Genomic DNA, 21677 nt, shown 5'->3' on the forward strand with positions numbered 1-21677 from the left:
TGATTTTATGGTCCACGTGTTGATTTCTGCTGCAATTACTTTCTTAATGCTTCTTTTGCTTAAGGGAGTTAGTACTCGGGTCGGCTAGTTATAGTTTTTGATATTTCGCGTCTACAATAATGGAACTTACAACATTAACGTTAATAATGGACAGAATAAGTGTGTATTCTAAAATGAAGATTTAAGAAATTTAGACACAGGATTGCAAGACTCTATTGGTAATATTTTGGCTTCACTCGCATTGGAATCGAATTAATAGTTGCCTATATGCAATCTCGAATATGCCTATTCTACGATGTTTCATACAGATTTTAGCAGGTTTCCTATGAAAGAAACATCATCTATTTATCCATAACTAACTTTCACGTTTCTAATATTTGAACCTAAAATGACCGGTTCGATCCATCTCAAGCATTTTCATCTTAGGTATTGTCGAATATTTATGAAGGGAACGTCCTTCAACACATTTTACACAGATTGTCACACATTTCAGTATTTGGATAGCCCGAAAAATATAACGAAGCTTTTAGATCGGTTTTTATAATAACGTCAACCGGACCGTATAAAAAGGGTGTTAGTCTCGAGTTTCAAAGAATTGGAATTTTGATAATTTCCATAATATAAAAAGATAGGTAACAGTTTTTGTTATATTAAAGTCTATCTAGTCCAAAGGCTGTGAACTCTTGAGTAAAAAAACTAATTTCTGATAAGAGTTTTCCCAGTCCTTAATTAAAGAGGAAAGGCTTCACTAATACTTAACTTAAACATGACTATCTAGTAATAATAATGAATTACCAAAAAATACATTCCCCCACTTTGCTAACAGGGAAATGTTTCACTTACACTGATATAAAAATTCAGATAAATACAGCTATTGCCTACATAATGGCAATGAAATGGCCATTCCATGACGCATTTTGTTTTTATATGTTTCAGAACAAAGTTCTTATTGGGCAACTTGGACATCGTAGGGCGAGTTTGGGTTGTTTTTTCCTCTTTTGTGTTTATATAGATACTAGCTGCGCTCCGCGGTTTAACCCGCGTGGCTCCGCTCCTGTTGGTCTTAGCGTGATGATATAATATAGCCTTCCTCGATGAATGGGCCATCTAACATCAAAAGAATTTTTAAAATCGGACCAGTAGCTTCAGCTTCATTATATTAGTATAGATTATATCAGTAGTTTTCATAAGAGGAAATACCATTATTATATGTATTATGGCTGTGTGACAAAGATTGATTTTTAAAGTACCTACCTATAAACTTGGTGTAATATTATGATGAATTTCGAACAATGATTATTTATTTTCTAAGACTACGTCGTACTAAACGGTACGTATTACTATTTTATTTCTATTTATATACATTTTATTATTTTTTGTTAATATGCTATTTTTCTATTACAGTAGGTAAAAAACCAAAAATCATGAACATATTTATTTATTATATTTCATTGTACAAATATGAATGGACAAAGCAGAAAAAAGAACAATATCACGAAAGGCATCATTTGTACAAAAGGCGGCCTTATTGCTGAACAGCAATCTCTACCAGGGAACCTGGTAGGAAAGGAAATGTATGAAGGTCGTGGGATAGCGCAAAATAAATGACTATAATTACAGTTACATATAACAATACATTAAAAGCCAAAGCGATGGATATATGTCTAACACCATGTCTCACATATGCATGCCAAACATGGACTCTATCAAAAAAACATGTGAATAGAATTAGCATCTGTCAAAGAGGTATGGAACGAAGCTTTATGAATATCAAACTGAGAGATAGAATAAGACATACTGTTATAAGAAAAAGAACGAATGCTCGAGATGTAGCAAGGTATGTCTGTAAAATGAAGTGGAAGTGGGCAGGTCACCTGTGCAGATTGAGAGATGACAGATGGTCACACACAGTTATTAATTGGACACCTTATTATAAAAAGCGGAAAAGAGGGAGACCAATTGCAAGATGGAGTGATGATTTGAAAAATCACGCAGGTGCCCTATGGACAAGAGTAGCCAAAAACAGAGATGAGTGGAAAAAATTGGAGGAGGCTTTTACCGCAAAAAGCGGTCCTTTATAATATATTTAATTGCATACTGTTTAATTATTTACTAACACTTCATTTAATATTTAAAAATAGAATTGTAATGGAAATAAGAATAATGTAAATACTAACAATACTAACAAAAAATAAATAATGTAATTAGATGTAAGAAAAGGAATAAATAAAGGCTTTTATTATTATTATTATTTCCATAATACTCGGGTACCACCAGAAGGACAGTACCCGGATCTTTGGAAGGCTTACGTGGGGACACGGATCCAACACGCAGAGGCCCTTTCGAGAATTTTAATGTGTTGTGGGACACCAGCCGCAGCCTGCCCATGACTGCACTATAGAGATACAGCCCTGGGCAGTCCGCGGCCGATGTAGGACTATTGCAGGGTATGGAAATTTAATGATTGGGCTATGGATTGGGATGCTAAATGGACTGGTACTGAGGACTATGGGAAACTATGGCACCTGCCTTTCTACTAAAAGAAAGTAAAAATATGTTGGCAGGTGGTGACTCGCCCTCTCACTGTATGGGCCCCCGAAATAAGTCGCTGCAATAGTGCGACAAGGGGGCAACATATTGTGAGCAGCTAAGGGTGGAGAGGCGTCCCTGGACTTTAAACTACGATCACGCGCTCCCTGAGGGTCCAGCATCACGTGCCCACTCGCCACTTACGCTTCGCATCCACCCTTCGAGCTAAAAGCTCTCGCGACTCCACTCTGGCCGGCCGGTTAAGGCAAGCCAGAGGTGGGGGTCCTGTCCTCGTCAGGCTTCACTCCGACCGGCCGGTGAAGGCGAGCCGGAGATGAAGACAGGGGCCTCCCCCGGGAGCACTCGGTTCCCGCGGGGTCGCTACTCCCCGACACCCCGCCACAAGGTGTCCTGCGGGTTGACTGATTGCACGGGTGGAATATCTATTGTCACGTAGACAATAGATATTCCAACCGTGGGCGATGGGGTCGTCACATCCCTACGCCCTTTTATTATTATTATTATTATAACAATACATTGCAAATAATTTAAATATAGACATAAACACACATAATATGTTTGGTTCTTTAGAATACAAGAAAATCTGCGGTACTAAAACATGTTTCAATAAGCGGCATTCCTAACATACGTCTATTTCAAGCAGGATTTTACGACACATGAAGGAAATTGTAACAATTTTATGAAATATCTTCATACGTACGAAATCAGCCGTAGTCCCTTTATTTTTTGTAATAAAATAACTTTTTCTAATCCCGACTAATAATGTTCGACACAGCCTGCTAAAGCTTTGTAGTAATTAGTGTTTCTCGAGGCCATTAGCCATTAACAGCGGATGTTAAGGACCTTTTTTTATAAACCAACTTGGAAATTAACAATAGGATGTATACAAAATTACCCAGTTAATTTTTTTTTGTATAGAAAATAAGAATTAATTTTATACACGCTGAAAAAATATGTTTCACACGATTTTTAATTGCGTTATTTGATTCCTTCATCATTTTTCCAAAAAATTTCATTTTTAAATCAAATAATTTCAAATATTTTACGATAGACATTTATGGAACATTTGAAATATTAAGGCGCCAATAAAATAGCGCGTAAAAGTGATGTAACCGCTGGGCCCTTAACGATACCGCTTTAAGCTTTCGCTTCGTCAATTTTATTTTTAATAAAACAATTATGGTGGTTGTGAAATTTCATCTTTATTTGATTCTGGAATATTCGTCCAAATTTGTATGAAGTTGAACGTAAGCGAATTCTGTGTTTGTGTTTGGAACGTAACAATGAAAATTGTTTGAACGTTCAATGGTCGATTATTTATTCTAGTAGGTAGCGTTCAAAGGCCATCTACGGTCATATAAATGTGAGATATATTTAATGTATTGTATCCACAAATATTCACAAAGCAACAAAAATTGAAACAAATGTTCTGAAAAAAAGTTACCTATGAATTTTAATCATCGTATACACATGTTAAAATATTGAAATATGAAAATGACACTATAACTTTTCAGCCTGTTACTAACTGTTATGTACTCGAGTAATGTAATATTCTTTTAACATTTCCTCGTAACAGCGTACTTTCTTATTCATAAGAAGCTTCTTTCATGCAAAAATAGCTGATTCTTATGACTTCGTACTCGTAGTGAAAGTTTTCAATAAGGTACCTACATTTCTTTTTAGTCTATTTAGGGCTGTTTTTTCAATCCTTGGTTAAAACTTATTCGTCGAATAACGTATTAAACTACCATTTCAAAAATGTATTCTAATTGCCCGGATTTGATAGTTTACAGGTGACATTTTAATATGTTCGTGTAATACTTTATTAGACGGATACATTTTAACCAAGGATTGAAATATCAGCCCTAAAATACTACTATATTTTAAGATTGAAGTTTGAGGTTCAAATTCTATGTCAATCTATATTAATTTATTATAATAATTGCACAACGTCTTGCAAAATGTATTTCGCAACAAATTATTTGCCTCAATTTAAATTGCTTGCTGAAAATAACTTGCTTTCGGTTCGCAAGTAGTTCGTAAGTTCAAAGAAACACCTCAAAGAAAATACGACAGGATGCTGAAAGTTTGAAGGGTTGGAAATGGGAAATTATATTTGATTTTACCATTTAATAAGGTGTGAACAGTAGGGAAATAATCCTCTTAACGTTTATAAAAATCAGAAAAATTAAACGCAATTAGGATTGATGTTTGCAAGTTGTGATTCGTTCTTTTGCGGCATACACGATGACTTATTAAATTAGTAACTAACAATCTACCTACGAGCTTTTTGTAGTAAATATCTACTGCCCACTAAAATGTAAAATTGCCAATTTTGACTACTTAAATTTTGGTTCCAATGAATGCTCATTAAAAGTTCCCATTTGGTAGACAGTAATCGCTCATTTAAAGGAATAAAGGAATCCTCAATGGTACAAATTTAAAACAAAACTTAGAAATATATTCTCAACTGCATTACGAAGTCTTTGGAGGATTTAACAAGGGTTTCGACAGTCTGTCAGGACCACTCTGGGGTATTTCATTAACCGAAAAGAGATTTAAATATCACTGAAGAATGTGACTGAAGATTTATCTTGTCAATTATTTGAAACAGGCTTACACGGCTGATGTATTGAGTCATGTTTAAATGTGATATAAAATGTTTTTTTTTAATCCGAAATGGTGTGTATTTAAATTTTAATTGAGTGCTTTTTTTAGGGTTCCGTAGCCAAAATGGCAAAAACGGAACCCTTATAGTTTCGTCATGTCCGTCTGTCCGTCTGTCCGTCTGTCCGTCTGTCACAGCCGATTTACTCGGAAACTATAAGTACTACAGTGATGAAATTTGATGGGAATATGTGTTGTATGAACCGCTACAAAAATATGACACTAAATAGTAAAAAAAAGAATTGGGGGTGGGGCCCCCCATACATGTAACTGAGGGATGAAATTTTTTTTTTCGATGTACATACCCGTGTGGGGTATCAATGGAAAGGTCTTTTAAAATGATATAAAGTTTTCTAAAAAACATTTTTCTTAAAGTGAACGGTTTTTGAGATATCAGCTCTCAAAGTCGTAAAAAGTATGTCCCCCCCCCTCTATTTTTATAACTACGGGGTATAAAATTCTAAAAAAAATAGAGGTGATGCATGCTAATTAACTCTTTCAACGATTTTTGGTTTGATCAAAGTATCTCTTATAGTTTTTGAGATAGGTTGATTTAACTGTAATTTATTATATTTGCTGCTACGGAACCCTTTGTGCGCGAGCCCGACTCGCACTTGGCCGGTTTTATTATTGAAATTTCTTAAATTCAACAAACATAATTCTATTCAGAAATTAAAACTTATAACGGATTTTTAAAGCGATTTATTTATATCACAGATAGTCATAATCAACACACAAGAAAATATTATGCATAATCCTATTCATATTTAAACTTTCTGTCTGACGAGATGGTTCTTAGTATTTTTGGTGGTTGTAGAAGCAGTCATGCAAGCATATTCCGCTCTCATAGGATGTAGCGTCAAGAGTTCATAAAATTTTGTAGCTATAACAATTTTGAATGTAAGTTTAGTTGTAATTTAGGTAACAAAATTTGCAGTAGGTGTGTACTGGGTGTATTGCCTATAATGTTTATGAATAAATAAAGTAATTTTATTCATGACTTTGACAAAAAATATATAATGGTAAAGAAAAAGTAATAAGTTTCATACCATCGAACATACAATATTCTGCCAAGGTTTTTAATCAAAGAACTAAGACCTATTTGAATACAAAACATTATGTGGTGATTTCCATTAGTTGGAATTTGGTTGGAATGGAAACAAATTAATAAAAGTATCTTTATATCGCGTTGCTAACGGAATTAGAACGAAATAATATAGAGATTTCCATTTTAATACGATATTGCAGGTTTAAGAACTTATTATGACGGGCCATTTGCCAACTAGCAGACTTATAAATCATGAAAACTTTATGAAAGAATGATCGTTTTTAATACGATAGTGTCAACAAACTTGAAATGCAGTCTTGAATATCTTTATATTATTTTAATTCTTTAGAAAACTGAAGCTAACAAAGTTATCCATACATAATTGTACAAAGCAATGAAGCCGTGTTTTAATAATTGCTAAAAGAATTTGTTCTGTTAGTGCACAATGGAATTTTGTACTGTTTTTTGAAATGTAATTATTAAGGATATAAATTATATATATTATTATATTATATACAGTGTTTTCATACTAGCAAACTAATGGATGCTCTTAAGGTGGCATTTAAATAAAATACCTACTATGTAATTCTAGTGGATTTTCCCAAGATTATCTATTTTATACTTACTTCTGTTGGACATTAAATATTACGAATGCAATTCGTTACATCATTTGAAATTTAATGCTTATTGCTATCCCTAAATATAACAGAAACAACATGGCACAGATTAAATAATACAATTACTCATGGTACCATTCAACTTACATGTCATCCTGTGGAAGATTCAACGTAATACTTCCCAGGACCTCCTCCCCATATTTGATGTAACCAAAGAGTCCCACGACGCCATACAATGCAGCTACTAACACCATAGTGATGTTCAACACGCCAGGACAACCCAGGAAGTGTTCTGGTTTGGCCATTTCGTTCTCAACCGGCATCACTACGTTGATTCCCTCCATTGCGAATATTGCTGTGCTGGAAGGGAAGTGAACTGTAAGTTATAGGTAGGAAGGTTCATTTTATGTGATGCATTTATGAGAGTAGCCTTCCGAGTGACTTTCTTCATATAATATGTTTGTTCTTTAAATATTTATAGACATTTATTTTCTAATATGTAGAGTAAATGAATTCTCTTTAATAGAGAAGAAATATCTTGTACGTAATAATGTTTATTTAATTTTTTACAGGTCCAAATTGTAGACGTTAAGATCCTACGTTTTATTATTTATTATATAATATTTTTTTTTAAACTTTGTTATCACTTTTTATAAAACATATTAAAAACTTATACTTATTAATTATTCTATATGGGTACGTTTTCTTTTTAAATGTTTATCACATAGAAAATAATACAATAAAGTAACAATAAGAGATGATCAGTAGATAGTTAGTTATATTTTAATCTGGTAGCATCATCAATCATAAACTTGCATGCATTTATTATTATAAATGTTTACGTACAATACAAAATTTAATTAGACGCCGACACAAAACACGAAAATTATGGGGGAGTTGTTTGTTTTAAACAAATTAACGCAACATCCAGAAACAGTAATTAAGTAAAACTAAAGACAATATTATTCATTAATGTATGGGAAATATTCTATTTAGATTTTAACGCAAAAGTTTATAAGATTGTATGGATGTATGTTTTCTCTTCCATGCGAAAACTATTGAACCGATTTTGATTACACCTAGCAGTGATGTAGCTTATGTACCAGACTAACACCTAAGGTGTATAATTATTATTACACCTGGTAATACCGTGGTAAAATTAAAATAAGTAATAAATAAATCAAGCTAAGTTAAAATTCTACCATAAACAAGGTACCTACAGATTAACATAATGTTTCATATATCCCGGACAAGCCTGGGTATTAAATCCTTCTATTTCCCATCCCGAACATTGTACGGAACCAATTTCCTCCCGTAGTTCATACAAACAACAAGCTAATTACTACACACGTAGCACTACACGCGTAGCAACTGCTACCTTGTTTGTAAACACGATGCTATAGGCCAGCCTTTCCCAACCTTTTCCAAAGGCGGACCCCTAGCGCCACCTTATCATGATCCGTGGACCCCCAAAAAACCTAATTTCTATATGCTTTTAAAAATTAATTGATTTCTTGGAGTGTTTTTGTATGAAATAGCTTAGCCACCCATCACTTGACAGATTATTCCAGGCTTTCGTAATTTTCTTGATTTGTCTGCGTACCCCTGGGATATACCCGCCCGCCCCAGGTTGGGAAACGCTGCTATAGGCCAAACAACCTGGCTATAATGACCATAGGAAACTAGTAAAATCTGTTGCATAGCCAGAGTGAAATCAAGAGGTACCTAATATTTGAGAGGTAGTGTTTAATAGAGTTAGTACCTATTAAAACATTCTACGAAATAGTAGGAAGCATTTTTGAAGAATGTATTAGTTATGTAAGAGCATGGAAATAATATTATGAGTACAAAGTTATAACTGTGAACTGAAATTATTGCTTGACCACACTTTACTGAACCATTTTTAGTATAATATGAATATACCCTATTGATTGCATTAAGTTTGAACTTATTTTATCAACAGTTATAACCATTTCATGGAATCCAAAAACCGGCAAATTTCAACTCAAAACGTCTTTTATTTCATTTTCCAAGGAATCTATATAATACTGCTGAAATTAAATTATCTTTGTCTTTGGCTTCGTCTTTCGTTAAATTAGATTTATTTGGTTGACTTACTGTTTCGGTTTGGATGTAAATTTATTCTTTCTTCGATTTAATATGATTTTATATCGAAGTACGTTAAAATATTCCAATCGTGTTATTTTTTTAAGCTATTTGCAAAGCTTCTATCGCGGGCCTTGAGCGCGGGCACCGAATCGAGAAATTCCGTAACGAAAAAACCTCACGCTCCCCACTCCGACGGGCGCGGAGGTGTGGCTTGAAGGCATGCTATGCAATAGCTTTACCTTACCGCGGTAGTGCCCGAGTGCCACATGTCTTTTTTTATTTTTAACGTAGTTTAAAGACATTGGGAAGGTGAATGTTCTGAGTTCTTAGACAGAGCTTGTGAGAATTATATTGTCTATTTGATATTCGTTTAAGCCAAAGTTATGACGGAAAGAATAAGATGCAGTCTGCAGAGAAATAAATCATATTTTTCTTAAATATTCTTTGTTGTTAAAAAGTAAACAAGACGCGTTTGTACTTGTGGTCCGGGAGCCAGCAGCAGATTTTATGACCAAGTTCCTCTCAAGCGGTAATTAGTAAAATGCATCAAAGTATAGTATTATGAAGCCTCGTGAACGTCAGCTGGAGCTCGATTGGGGGGAAGAGCGGTTGTAGCCTCCCGTATCAGCTGACGGTTTTTCCACCAAGATACAGCCAGCTGACATATATATTTATCCACAGTTACATATAAGCTATCATCAGGTAAATTTTTGTTTGAGAGGAAATAACGGAAAATAAATTTTTCTTTAAATTTAACTTTCATGTTCGAGACACCAGCTGACGTATAATACACCATGTTGTAACCAGCTGACTATTTTTTTTCGTTGAGATATTGGGTTAGCTACAATTTGACAAATTTTTAGCTGAGAGGAAATGAATGAATGAATGTATTTTTTTTCCTATGTGCGTGGGAGGCTACAACCGCTCACCCCCCCAACCGAGCGCCAGCTGACGTTCACGAGGCTTTATAATACTATACTCTCATGCGTCTGACGAATTATCTCTTGAGAGGAAATAGTTAACCAAATTTGCACCTGGCTCCCTAACCATTGCAATATTTATAAGAATTTATCTTAGTTCAAAATTCATATAAGGAATATAATTTCTACTATATTCATACAATAAGAGCCCCCGCAGACCACAGACTTTTTATCGGCCGATAGTTTAGTCGGGTTGGCCTGCTAGTACGCACACCGAGCCAACTAAACAGTTCAGTCGGTTATGAGTGCGCAAACTATCCAACAGTCTGCCGACTATTTGCTAGTTTCTAACCAACTGTTGAAAAGAGTGGTCACACCGCACAATGAAAATTAATAAAACATTGTATAGAATTGTTATTATTGCTCTCATACACCGGAGGAGGAAAATTAAAAAGAGAGCCCGAGAGTATTGGGTGCATCCTATCTTTAGTGATAGATTAAAATGGAAAATTTTACACTATGCATTCCAAATTACTCCATTACCCGAAAAAATTTTCGCCTTTTATCGAATGAGCATAACTAGCTTCAACCAACTTGTCAAATACAGAGTACCTACTCTTTTAAGTCTTTCTTATAAAGTGGAGGGCGTTTTTCGACTTCCTCGATCAAAGTTACGATCGAAAATTCCGAAATAAGCGACTGAGAATTGAGCGACGCCATTTTACAAAACATGCGCGGCCGACCATTCGCTGTCAAAGCTCGGAGCGAACTGAACTATTGGCCTAGTCGGCCGACTAAAAAATCGTCGTGTTTGCGCGTGTGGTAGGGAGCCAATACTGATTATACAGTCGGCCGATAGTTTGCCGACAGTATAGTTTGAATTGAATCGGGAAGCCCATCAAACTTGTTTATCGGCCGATACCTAATCGTCATAGTGTGCGCATTTGCTTATATCTGCGTACTGATTAAGAGCCCGACCAAACTATCTGCCGATAAAAAGTCTGTGGTCTGCGGGGGCTCTAAGCATATAGTTTTCTCTGTCAAAAAGGTGTGTTATCTGTCAAAAACAATCGTAAAATACTGAAAATTATTCTAATATGATATTAGAGCAAAGTGTGAAAACTGAAAATATATTCGGATGGACGAAAAATTTCACTAGCTTTTATTTTTCCAAACGTTAATGTCAATACATGTCAAATTCAGCAGTTATTCAGTTTGGACTATGATTCGTCGATTTCTTAACAATAACAACCATTCCAAGTACTATTTTCGTTTCAAATCTTTAAAGGAGATTTGAAGCTATTTTTAGAATCTTCTAGGTTATTATTTTCTTTCAAACTAAAAGGCTGGGAAAGATATTGCATTTTAATATTATTTCGTTTCTTCCTCTATTCAACAATGTATAGTATAGTAAAATATTACTTATTATTAAATATTACACGTGTCAACAATTATTGTGAAGGGTTTTATTTCCCAAAAACCTCAAATTTTTTTGTTATGAAAATGACCCTTCATATTAATGTGAAAACGTTAACCGTGTTAGGCTGAACGGCTGAACAATGATATCGCATTTTTAGCTTTTGCTTATTTATTTTTTATTTTTTATAGGTTTGAGAAATATTGTCTTTATTATTAACAAATTATAATATAGACGGTAATCTATTCATTCCTTTCCTATGTAAAATGTTTATCATAAATATAGATAGATACATAAAATATTTGTTTATTGCACGCACAAAAAACTTACTTTTAACACAAAATATAGAAGACGAAAAAATCTCAAGTAAAAGAAAATGCTTCTATTTTGCAAAAGAATCCATTATATTAGGGATAAATCGCTAGTAATCCGTTTTGGTCCGTTAGAACAATAGCTGTAAATTACGTATCATTTTCCATAGTGTAAAAGTTACCTCAAAAACAACGGCCATTGCCCGATGTCAGCTGCCAATTTCGCGTTGCTAACTTCAGGCAGATCCACGAACGTATAATAGCAGGTTACTCCGAAGGTCAGTACTAGACACAGATTGGCAATCACAGAGAAGGGCACCAGGAACTTTAGGTAGCGTACTTGTGTGATCAGTACTAGGGGCAGGAGGAGGATGCCGCAATATGCTTCGACGGAGTATTGATGGTCGGGCGCGAAGTGGTCTATGATCTGGAACAAAATAAAGAAAATACATTTATTCGTACCGTTAACATATATTTATAACAATGATTAAAATTAACAGATAAACAGTACAAATGGATATATCCACTCAGTTCTTTGAGAATCTAAGGACAAAAGCATGGGTAAAATATAATCATAATTATTATTGTTGCCTACAGGTTTTGTAAATGTCCTCTTTTGGATTAATGAAAAATTGTGGGGGTATATGTATCTATTTATTTTATTTGACCACTTAAACGATATTTTTCGGTACTTATAATTTAGAAAATAAAATATATTCTATACCAATTTCAATGTATACAGCCTAAAGAGTTTGTTTGTTTAATTGTTTGTATCTATGAAAAGTAACAAAATGTTAAAAATAGAAGTCATGTGATATCTAGTTTTTTTATTTATTAAAAAATTACGACGATAAGATGCCACTCTACCCTTGATCAAATTCTATGTATCTAAATTATTTAATTTAGTATTAAATACGTTATGTGCTAAATAGTTTATTGTTTTATTATATCACTATTTCTAATTGTACAAGGAAACTTGTTCAGTATTATAAATCCTATTATCATAGAATCCATTTAACATGCTTAGACACGAATCGGATCAGGTATAATCTAGTGCGGTTACTTCTAGAGATGATCGGATATCAAGAGCTTGCATAATAATTTGAATTATATTATAGTTATTAATTAACGATTGTTATAGGTTTAGATAGAGACTGTGGGAGTCAGTTTACCCTGTCTTATTTATATAGATAAGTCATAAGACCGTGAACATACCGTGAAGTATATTAATACGTGAAGCAACCTTTTAACCTATTTTTACGAAAATTGGGTGGACGGTAAAAAAAATTGACAAATCTGCCTTCTAAACTAGTAAAAACATACATTGAAATAACCTTTTTTATCTATATATATAACTGGCTCACTGACATACACACATTCATTTATAAACCCCTTTATGGGAACAATAAAGCCATGATAAATAAATGTGATTGATAAGGAATGTTCTGTATTCCGTCACTGCCCAGTATGAAGGAAAAGCCAGGAAGGGTTCTCATGATTTATGACTCCACATCATACCCGGGATTCTTTGACCGCAGAATTTCAGGATATAGCTATAAATAAGAATATAACGTTTTTAAGAATGCGTATTGATTTATGCTTCTTGATGTATAGGGAATTATGTTAGTAGGTAACCCTTTGCTTGTGTCGACTATACCTACATATATTTATATACCTTCATTTTATTGCGGTGAAGGCATTTCTTAAACATTATCTAATCTTAACATGTTAAAGATCTATTTCCTAAATTATTATAATATAATATTCTAGGCTGAATACAAGTCTTCATATTATGAGAATTTATTTTTGTAACAATTTAAGGGACGCCATTTATATTCTGTTTCATCCAGGCGTTTCGTAGAACACCGGTCAGTATAATTGGAATAAGAATGTCAACCATCATTTTATATTCCAGTAGCTATAAATACTTACAACAATGAATACATAAAATTTAATAACATATTATGTAAATAACATGATTCCCTCCTAATGGACGTTCCTAAAATTACGAAAGATGCCTAATTCATAACTTCATAAGGTTTTTTAGGTGAAAATAATTGTCAAAGCAATAAATATTTAAATAAAAGGTGTAAAGGAACATTCAGATATCGAAGGCTTTTAAAAATCCAATATACATAGAAAACCTTGTTGCTGTTTTTACGGAATTTCTATAGTACTGTTATTGAAACCAGTTGCAATCGTACAAAGCATTCTGTATTGAGGTGAAAAAAAGCAAATAACGTAAAGAGTAGCAACTTTATTGCAATAGAGGATAGTGGTAGTGTAGTAATACCACAGAATATATACTAGCAGATACATCACTTCCATACAAAAGTGAAAATGCCTCCGCTATAATAGCCTATAGTAATACAATGTATCGTTTGCTGTCGTCGAATTAAAATGTGAGATTAGATTTAAAATGTGAAGGAAGTGTGTGTTTCAATAATAATAATTAATTCTTATAATGAGGTACCATAAAATATAAACATAGAGAAGCCTAGAGATATTTGGCAAACGTATTTAAATCTCTAAAACGTATGTAGGTACATTTCTTACAGCTCTCAAATCTAGTTGCAGTTATTATTGACCGATCAACTGACTTCTTATTATGATAAGATAATAATGCTATACCTACAGTTGGAAGTCACTTATTAAAATACGTATTAAAACATAAACCAAAATTCGCAATTTGGGAATGAGCTATCTAGTCAGCTGTTCTACATCCCAAGGATACTATTTGGTAAGTATCAAAGTTAGAAAATTATTCGCCTATTTTCCATACCGTTCCCTCTATTTAGGGTTATTGACCTTTCCTTTAACCACACTGGAATGTGACTAAATCCTTTGAAGTTGCCGAAATATTTAAATTTTGGACTGGCCCTGTCCACTGGTCAAAGGGCCAGATTGACTTTCAAAGTTAGTATTTATATATTTGTCTGCAACAAAACTTTAATGGACATTTTTCTGAGCCGTTGCCTTCTGATCTAGAGTTCATTGACTAGTGTTAATATGATTATGATTGGGGCATATTCCCGCAACTGAATATTATGCGCCTTTTAAATAAGAAACTGTCGGTCTAAAATGAAATTGAATTATTATAATGGTCTATGTCAGTGCAGAGGTTAGTCTGAATATTGCGAGAGTCTATTATAGAAATAAACTAATATCAGAATTTTTCTGATAGCAGAGGGAAGTTGCGTGGGTTAATGAGCTTTCATAAAAATGTACAGACAGTACAAGAAGATATGTTTATCTGTTGGTTACCACTTCCAAGTATATTTCGTTTAGTTAGTTTTCATGAGGTTATTTAAAATTGTCTAGAAACATAAATATAATATAAATACATATAAGAGATACACATAGGTAGATGAACTGAAAAGTAGTAAGGTTTAAAAAGTTTGAAAATTAAAAGCTCTCATTTTATTTCGCTAGTCATACGAATTTTGGTTTAACAAAGCGAAGACCATAATAAGAGAAGTTGAACAAAGCATTTTCCTAGTACAAATCCATTGTTCCTTAACCGCATGAATGTGTCGAGTTAAATTCATAATATACATTCAAGATATATCTTAATATAGGTATATAAATCTCGTGTTAACAGTGTTTGTCCTAAATGGACTCCTAAACCACTTAACCGATTATAATAAAATTCGCACACCATGTGCAGTTCGATCCTACTTGAGAGATAAGATAGGTTTTATCCCGGAAATCCCACGGGAAAGGGAGCTAGTGAATAAATAGATTTCAAAGGATTTGACTGTTTTTTCATCATAAGAGCTTTTTATTTAGTTTATTTACATTAAGTAAATATAAAACTTAGTTACAGAGAAGCTTAATTTATTAGTATATTCGTTGCATTGGTTATTTATTTTCTTAATGCAGCAGCTTTCACCCGCTCATTGCAAGTTTAATGAAAAAGCTTCCCCATATATACTTTCATCCCGTATTCCAATAAAAATTTTTTAACTTTGAATGTAAATACGAAATGAAAAATTATATACGAAAAATATCGGATGAATAGATATAATATGAAAATCGAACAAGTCTGATAAACTAACTGAACCACGCAACTCTGCTCTCTAAAATAATATTTGACATTGATGCTTTAGTAGGTATCCCTGTGTGAATAAGGGGACTAGCAGCACAGAAATATTATTCGATGCTAAAGTAACACTTATATTCTGCAGAGTTCCAGCAGAAGTCCTTTCAAATAAACGATCAATTCACTTTCAGCTTTCTAACATTAGTATAGTTTTTTGGGAGTTGCCCGTCTCTTTCCTTTTCTTCGAGCGGAAGGGACTTAAGGGGGTATTAGGTAAACAAAACAAACAAAAATCTTAATTAAATTATACTATTATAAAGGCGAAAGTATGTAAGGATGTATGGATGTATGGATGTATGGATGTATGGATGTATGGATGTTTGTTACTCTTTCACGTAAAAACTACTGAACCGATTACAATGAAATTTAGCACACATATAGAGGGTAACTTGGATTAACACATAGGATAGGTTTTATCCCGGAAATCCCACGGGAACGGGAACTATGCGGGTTTTCCTTTGAAAACGCGGGCGAAGCCGCGGACGGAAATCTAGTTAAATTATAAGGTAGAATATTAGACATTTACACAGTATAACAATCTTTCTTACAGTAAGCCTTTTATGTCACCGGTCGGTGTAGGAAATATTGCAATCCAGAAACTTTTACAATTATTAAATTTTTTATTTCAAGAAAAGTTTCATAAAAACATGTTCTTTTTTCATACTATAATAATTGTCGTCACAGGTGAATGTGAATCGTAGAAAATAAATAGGATTAGAAGTTGATACGATAGATCTGACACTCCACCTGATGATAAGCAGTAATCTTAAGCTTTTAGATCTTTTTCAGACAGACTATTTTAAAGTAAGCGTTTTATCTGTATCGTACACAACTTCTTTGACGATTGAAGTAAATTGTTTAATTTATTGTTAACGTAATACAAGTTTAATACGGGTAGACAAATATATAATATAATTTTGGATATATTTGTTTGTAGCTAATGAAACAATAAGTTAATGTAAAATATCAATATTGGCTAGTTAGTTTGGCACCAAGAAGTTTAATTATAATACAAGTGATAACTGCGTTAAAAACAACCGACTTCAAACTTGCATTTGCAACATTTACAAATATAGGTACATACAAAAATGCTCATAAAATAAAAACTACTGGGCCTATCCGAATAAAATTTTTATGGGACCAATTCGACACCATCCCGCATCGAACAAAAAGTTCACGTAAATCGGTTCAGAAACCTCGGAGTAATCGGTGTACATACATAAAAAAAAAACATACCGGCCGAATTGATAACCTCCTCCTTTTTTTTGAAGTCGGTTAATAAAAAGGTATCCAATACCCTTTCTAATTAATAAATTGTGATCTTTTTATTAAACAAAATAATATCTTTAAAAGTAAACGTTCAAAGCTTTATAAATAAGTGTGTATTTAAATAAATCAAATACAACTAAGACTGACGAAATGAAAATATAATTCCGATTATCTTTGAAGAAATAATGTAAATAACAGAAACAATTTCTGAAATAAAATACGTAGATTTCCTGTTCTTATTAAAGATGGAACCATTTGTATAACCAAAATCGTTTACTCTCTTTATTCTATTTTAATTTCGTTCATTCTTTAACAATTCATCGTTTTTTTATTGAAATTAAAGTATAAAAAGATACAATTATATGGGGTGAAATAAGGGATGGAAATTAATCCCTTTTATCACCTCTTTTAAAAGTTAATATTCCACATAATGTCTATTGATTATATATTATTGAGATATATAGAGCAAAGCCGCAGACGGAAAGCTTTTATTTTATTTTTAAAGATTTAATTTTATTAGGAATGAGATAAACACAGAAAAGATTTCATTCGCAAAATACAATACTACATTATTACAGAATGTCGTGATGCCAGGCAGAGAAACTAGTATAGAATTTTTAAAATACTACAGTCTAGAATTCCGCCCGCGGCTTCGCCCCTTTGTCTAAAACCTAATAAATTATATACTAAAAGCTTGCTCTTGAATCACTTTATCTATTAAAAAACTGCATCAAAAAATGTTGCGTAGTTTTAAAGATTTGCGCATACATAGCGACATAGAGTCTAGAGACAGAGAAAGCGACTTTGTTTTATTATAGAGCTCGTATACTGTGCACGTGTTTAAAAAGATGCACATAAAACTAAGAAATCCGAGACACGTTTCAACTAATAAGGATAATTGTCACTTAACCAGTAATTTATGTCGAGGATAGATAATATTATAAGCCAGATGTAAACACTACAATTTAATTCAATCTCTTTTAGCGAACGAGTTACATTTATCTTAAAAAACGTTTTTTGTTGATCGCAATAAGGTTGAAAGTCGCGTGGCAACACTTTTACGGTTGTAAATATTAGTCAGTCGTTGGCCTAGAGATAAGGTCACAACAGTTCATACGTTTGATTAAAGTTTACTAGTATATGAGTGAAAGAAATGTGTTGGGAATATTGTTGCAAATTGCTGGTACGTGTACTATTTTTGATGCTTTGATGTATAGCTTCATAGCTTCTCTTAGTATGCATGGATCAACTTTTATTTGAATAAAACAGATAATTTTGCCTTCAGTCATTGATCATTCGAATTCTATTAATATTTTCTTCTCTCTAATTTATTTTTGGTTATAATATACCTATTTACGCTTTAAATTTATTGTATATTTTCTTCCTGCAAATAGATTGACCTCCGAAAATATCTTTAGGTAACAATGAGTTCTAGTGACGTCATAAATTAATTGTATTCTCCAATCACAGTGGAGAATCAGCAATACGCAGTACACATAAACATATTATATACACGGTATTCTATACTCTATTACATGGGCAATTAGAACTATTATATATTCTGGCTTATATTTATAACTTTTCCCATACTAATAAAAAATGTTGGCTAATAATCTCAGCCAGGGACTACATTTTGAACTATTTATTGAAAAATTCAGTTGGAAATCGATTCAGCATTTTTATGGTAAGTAGTAAACAGATGGAAAGATGGAATGGCACGTAATTAACAAGTTTTAATTTATGCAATACGATCTTGTCGGAGAATATTCAGACTATTATATTATTTGCATAGTTGGCGAGGTCCCAAATACGCTTAAAATCTCGAATAATTAAGAGTATTTAAAACTACGAGTGGTTGAAAAAGATTAGTTCATGTTTCAGACTTTTTATTTGCAAGCAAAAGTTTTCTTTGGCTGAGAAGGCTGATACAAAAAAAGTTTAGCACTTAACCATTTTTTTGAAACTGAAGCCCAGCGGCTTCAGTTTACAGGAATAATTTATATTTAGCTACTTTTATCTTTCCTATAAGTAAATAATTCTTAGAATATTATGACAGTACTTAGCGTAGGTACACATGGAATTTTGGTTTTCAATTGCGAAATTAATTGGGTGTTTAATGTTTATATTGTTTAAAGTTAAGTAATTTTAAATAATTTTAATTACTTTGGTTTATTTCCATTACTTTACTAATATTTAGATGTTAGCAGCGGTATTATTAATTTATTTTCTATTAAACACATTATCTACATAATTTACATTCAATAATTTGTTTCTTCAGATTAATTAAAATAATACATTTTAAAATTTCATTCTCGTTCTTTCACCAGTTTTAAGAGTCGTGTTGAAAAGTTCTAAGTACTTTTTAAATATTTAGCAATATGTATAGCTCTATATTTTTGCAATTTATATTTCTTTGTTTAATTTATTTTTTAATAGACGTTAAATGTGCAACGAATGAGCAGAGTGTAAGCGGATTTTTTTATAACAAACAATTTTTTTATATCAAATATCAAATTGTTCAACAAAAAAAAAAATATCTCCGTATTTTATAATACCCATATTTTAAGTAATAAAAGGTCTATTTTGTCAGTACAGCAAAACTTTCTAAACTGTAGTAAATAGTTACGTACCTACAAGTATTATAAATAATATGCTTTTTATCTAGTAAAGTGTAATCTACTATATAAAAATAAGTCGGGTTTTCCTTCCTGACGCTATAACTCCAGAATGCACGAACCGATTTCCACGGTTTTGCATTCGTTGGAAAGGTCTCGAGCTCCGTGAGGTTTATAGCAAATAAAAGGTGTCTCTGGTGGCGAAACGGAGTTCGCCCGGTTTGCTAGTTACTATTAAATGTATTTTAATAGTTGAACTAAGTTTGAATATTCGTGCTTGTCACGCCTCTGGCAGTGAGTTAATCAAGTTTGCACTTAACTTGAAGCCTATATTGCAAAGCTCTTGTAGTTCTAAACTACTGAGCATTTGTAATACAGTGATTTATAGCTGTCTCTGTTACTTTAACGACAATTTAATGGAGAACTAAAGAAGCTATATATTTATTATAATCCATACTAATATTATAAATGCGAAAGTAACTCTGTCTGTCTGTCTGTTACTGAATCACGCCTAAACTACAGAACCAATTTGCATGAAATTTGGTATGGAGATATTTTGATACCCGAGAAAGGACATAGGCTATCTTTTATTGCGAAATATGTACCACGGGCGAAGCCGGGGCGGACCTCTAGTATTTTATAATAATATGACTTATTTAATTAATACTTGAATTTAAAATTGGCATTGGTAGAACCTTTCTATTAGATAGAGCCTTTAAAAAGAAGAAGAAGTATTTGGAGATCGTCTTCACTTATTGCATTTTTGACAATTTACTAAGTTATTCTAAAAGGAACCTAAAAATATTGTTGTAATGATCTTATTAAAATCGACATTTTGTTGTTACAGTTGTCTTAAAATAGTAGAAAGTTATGACATAATATATATTATGGTAGTCGATTACACATTATTTATCTGTATATAATATAAAACTTACAACTAGAAAGTATCATATTATAGAAACATTAAAATCTATTTCGGCCTTTTCCTCGTCCATTTTAGATGTAGTTAATTATTATAAAACCTCTATTAACCCTTTGCAAAAGACAAATTATTTAATTTCCATATTTCACAATAATCCCATGACCCCTGGGCAAAGCGCTGTATCTCTTTAGTTTATACATTAAAATACCCTATACAACCCTTAAACATACCATATACATACATAAATCCTATTCGAAAGTATTAGTTAAGGAAACTATTTACAATCCATTACCGCTTTTACAGGGGAAATGTACTCACATCCTTCAAGGAAGAAGCAATGAACATGACGTAGACGCTAGTGCCGCCGAGGCAGACGCCAGCCATGGCGTAGTCAGCGAAATGCCTGCGAAAGGGTAAGTAATTATGTAAACAAATTGTTTGTAGTTACATGCTATAGTTTTGGATACAATGCAACTATGCTGGAAGTTATTTTGAAATTATTAATGGTAATTCGCATGTTTCGACGATTTTCATACAAAGCTCAGAACTATAGATGTACAATGTAATGTTGTAAATACATTCGAAGTTTGAATCTATGCTGTGTGAAGTTCTAGGTAAGACTTATGCTGTTGATAGTAGAAGCAGTATACTTGAAGCGCATTTATTAATAAAGTAAACGTTATTTTATATTATGCTCTAGGAGGCAATTCTAACCTAACATACTAGATAACAATCACAGACATGTATATAACAATTCATGTTAATAAAATTCAACGAGAGAATTGTTTATTACTTCTTACCACTAAAATTTGTCTATACAATACTTTTAGGTAAAAGTGGTAATAAACAAGACAAAATAGACGTAAATTTCAATTAACTCGAACTTTTTATTTTACATGTAGGTATTTTTGCTCCTGTTTTTCCTAAGCAAAGAAGAAGCTTGTTTTATGATAATATATAGAGTTTAACATTAAACATTTTGTGTATGGTTTTCTCGATGCGGAATCCATTTTGATGTAGAGACGATTAGAACATCACTTTTTACATTATACCCAAAATACCTACCCTTATTTTATTTTCATGTTTTAGATATTGCATTAACCTTAAATACGATTTAAAAAATACTTATT

The 21677-nt window shown here is 32.7% G+C and overlaps 1 protein-coding gene across 4 annotated transcripts in view; it reads right to left on the bottom strand.

The window, feature by feature from the left end:
- The window catches only part of LOC149482500 (proton-coupled amino acid transporter-like protein pathetic), a 56572-nt gene that overhangs the window by 6150 nt on the left and 28745 nt on the right, over positions 1-21677 (bottom strand). For all 4 annotated transcript variants that reach the window (XM_089704347.1, XM_089704346.1, XM_089704348.1 and 1 more), the window contains 3 exons: positions 20866-20950; positions 11822-12066; positions 7030-7242 (listed from right to left, as the gene is read on the bottom strand). In XM_089704347.1, coding sequence (XP_089560473.1) covers positions 7030-7242; positions 11822-12066; positions 20866-20950 — 543 coding nt within the window. The remainder of the gene's footprint in view (positions 1-7029; positions 7243-11821; positions 12067-20865; positions 20951-21677) is intronic.

The sequence above is a fragment of the Colias philodice genome, chromosome 15 (genome assembly GCF_061535455.1).
Source record: "Colias philodice isolate Cphi_HAF_F1 chromosome 15, ilColPhil1 Martin Lab GWU primary, whole genome shotgun sequence".
NCBI lineage: Eukaryota > Metazoa > Arthropoda > Insecta > Lepidoptera > Pieridae > Colias > Colias philodice.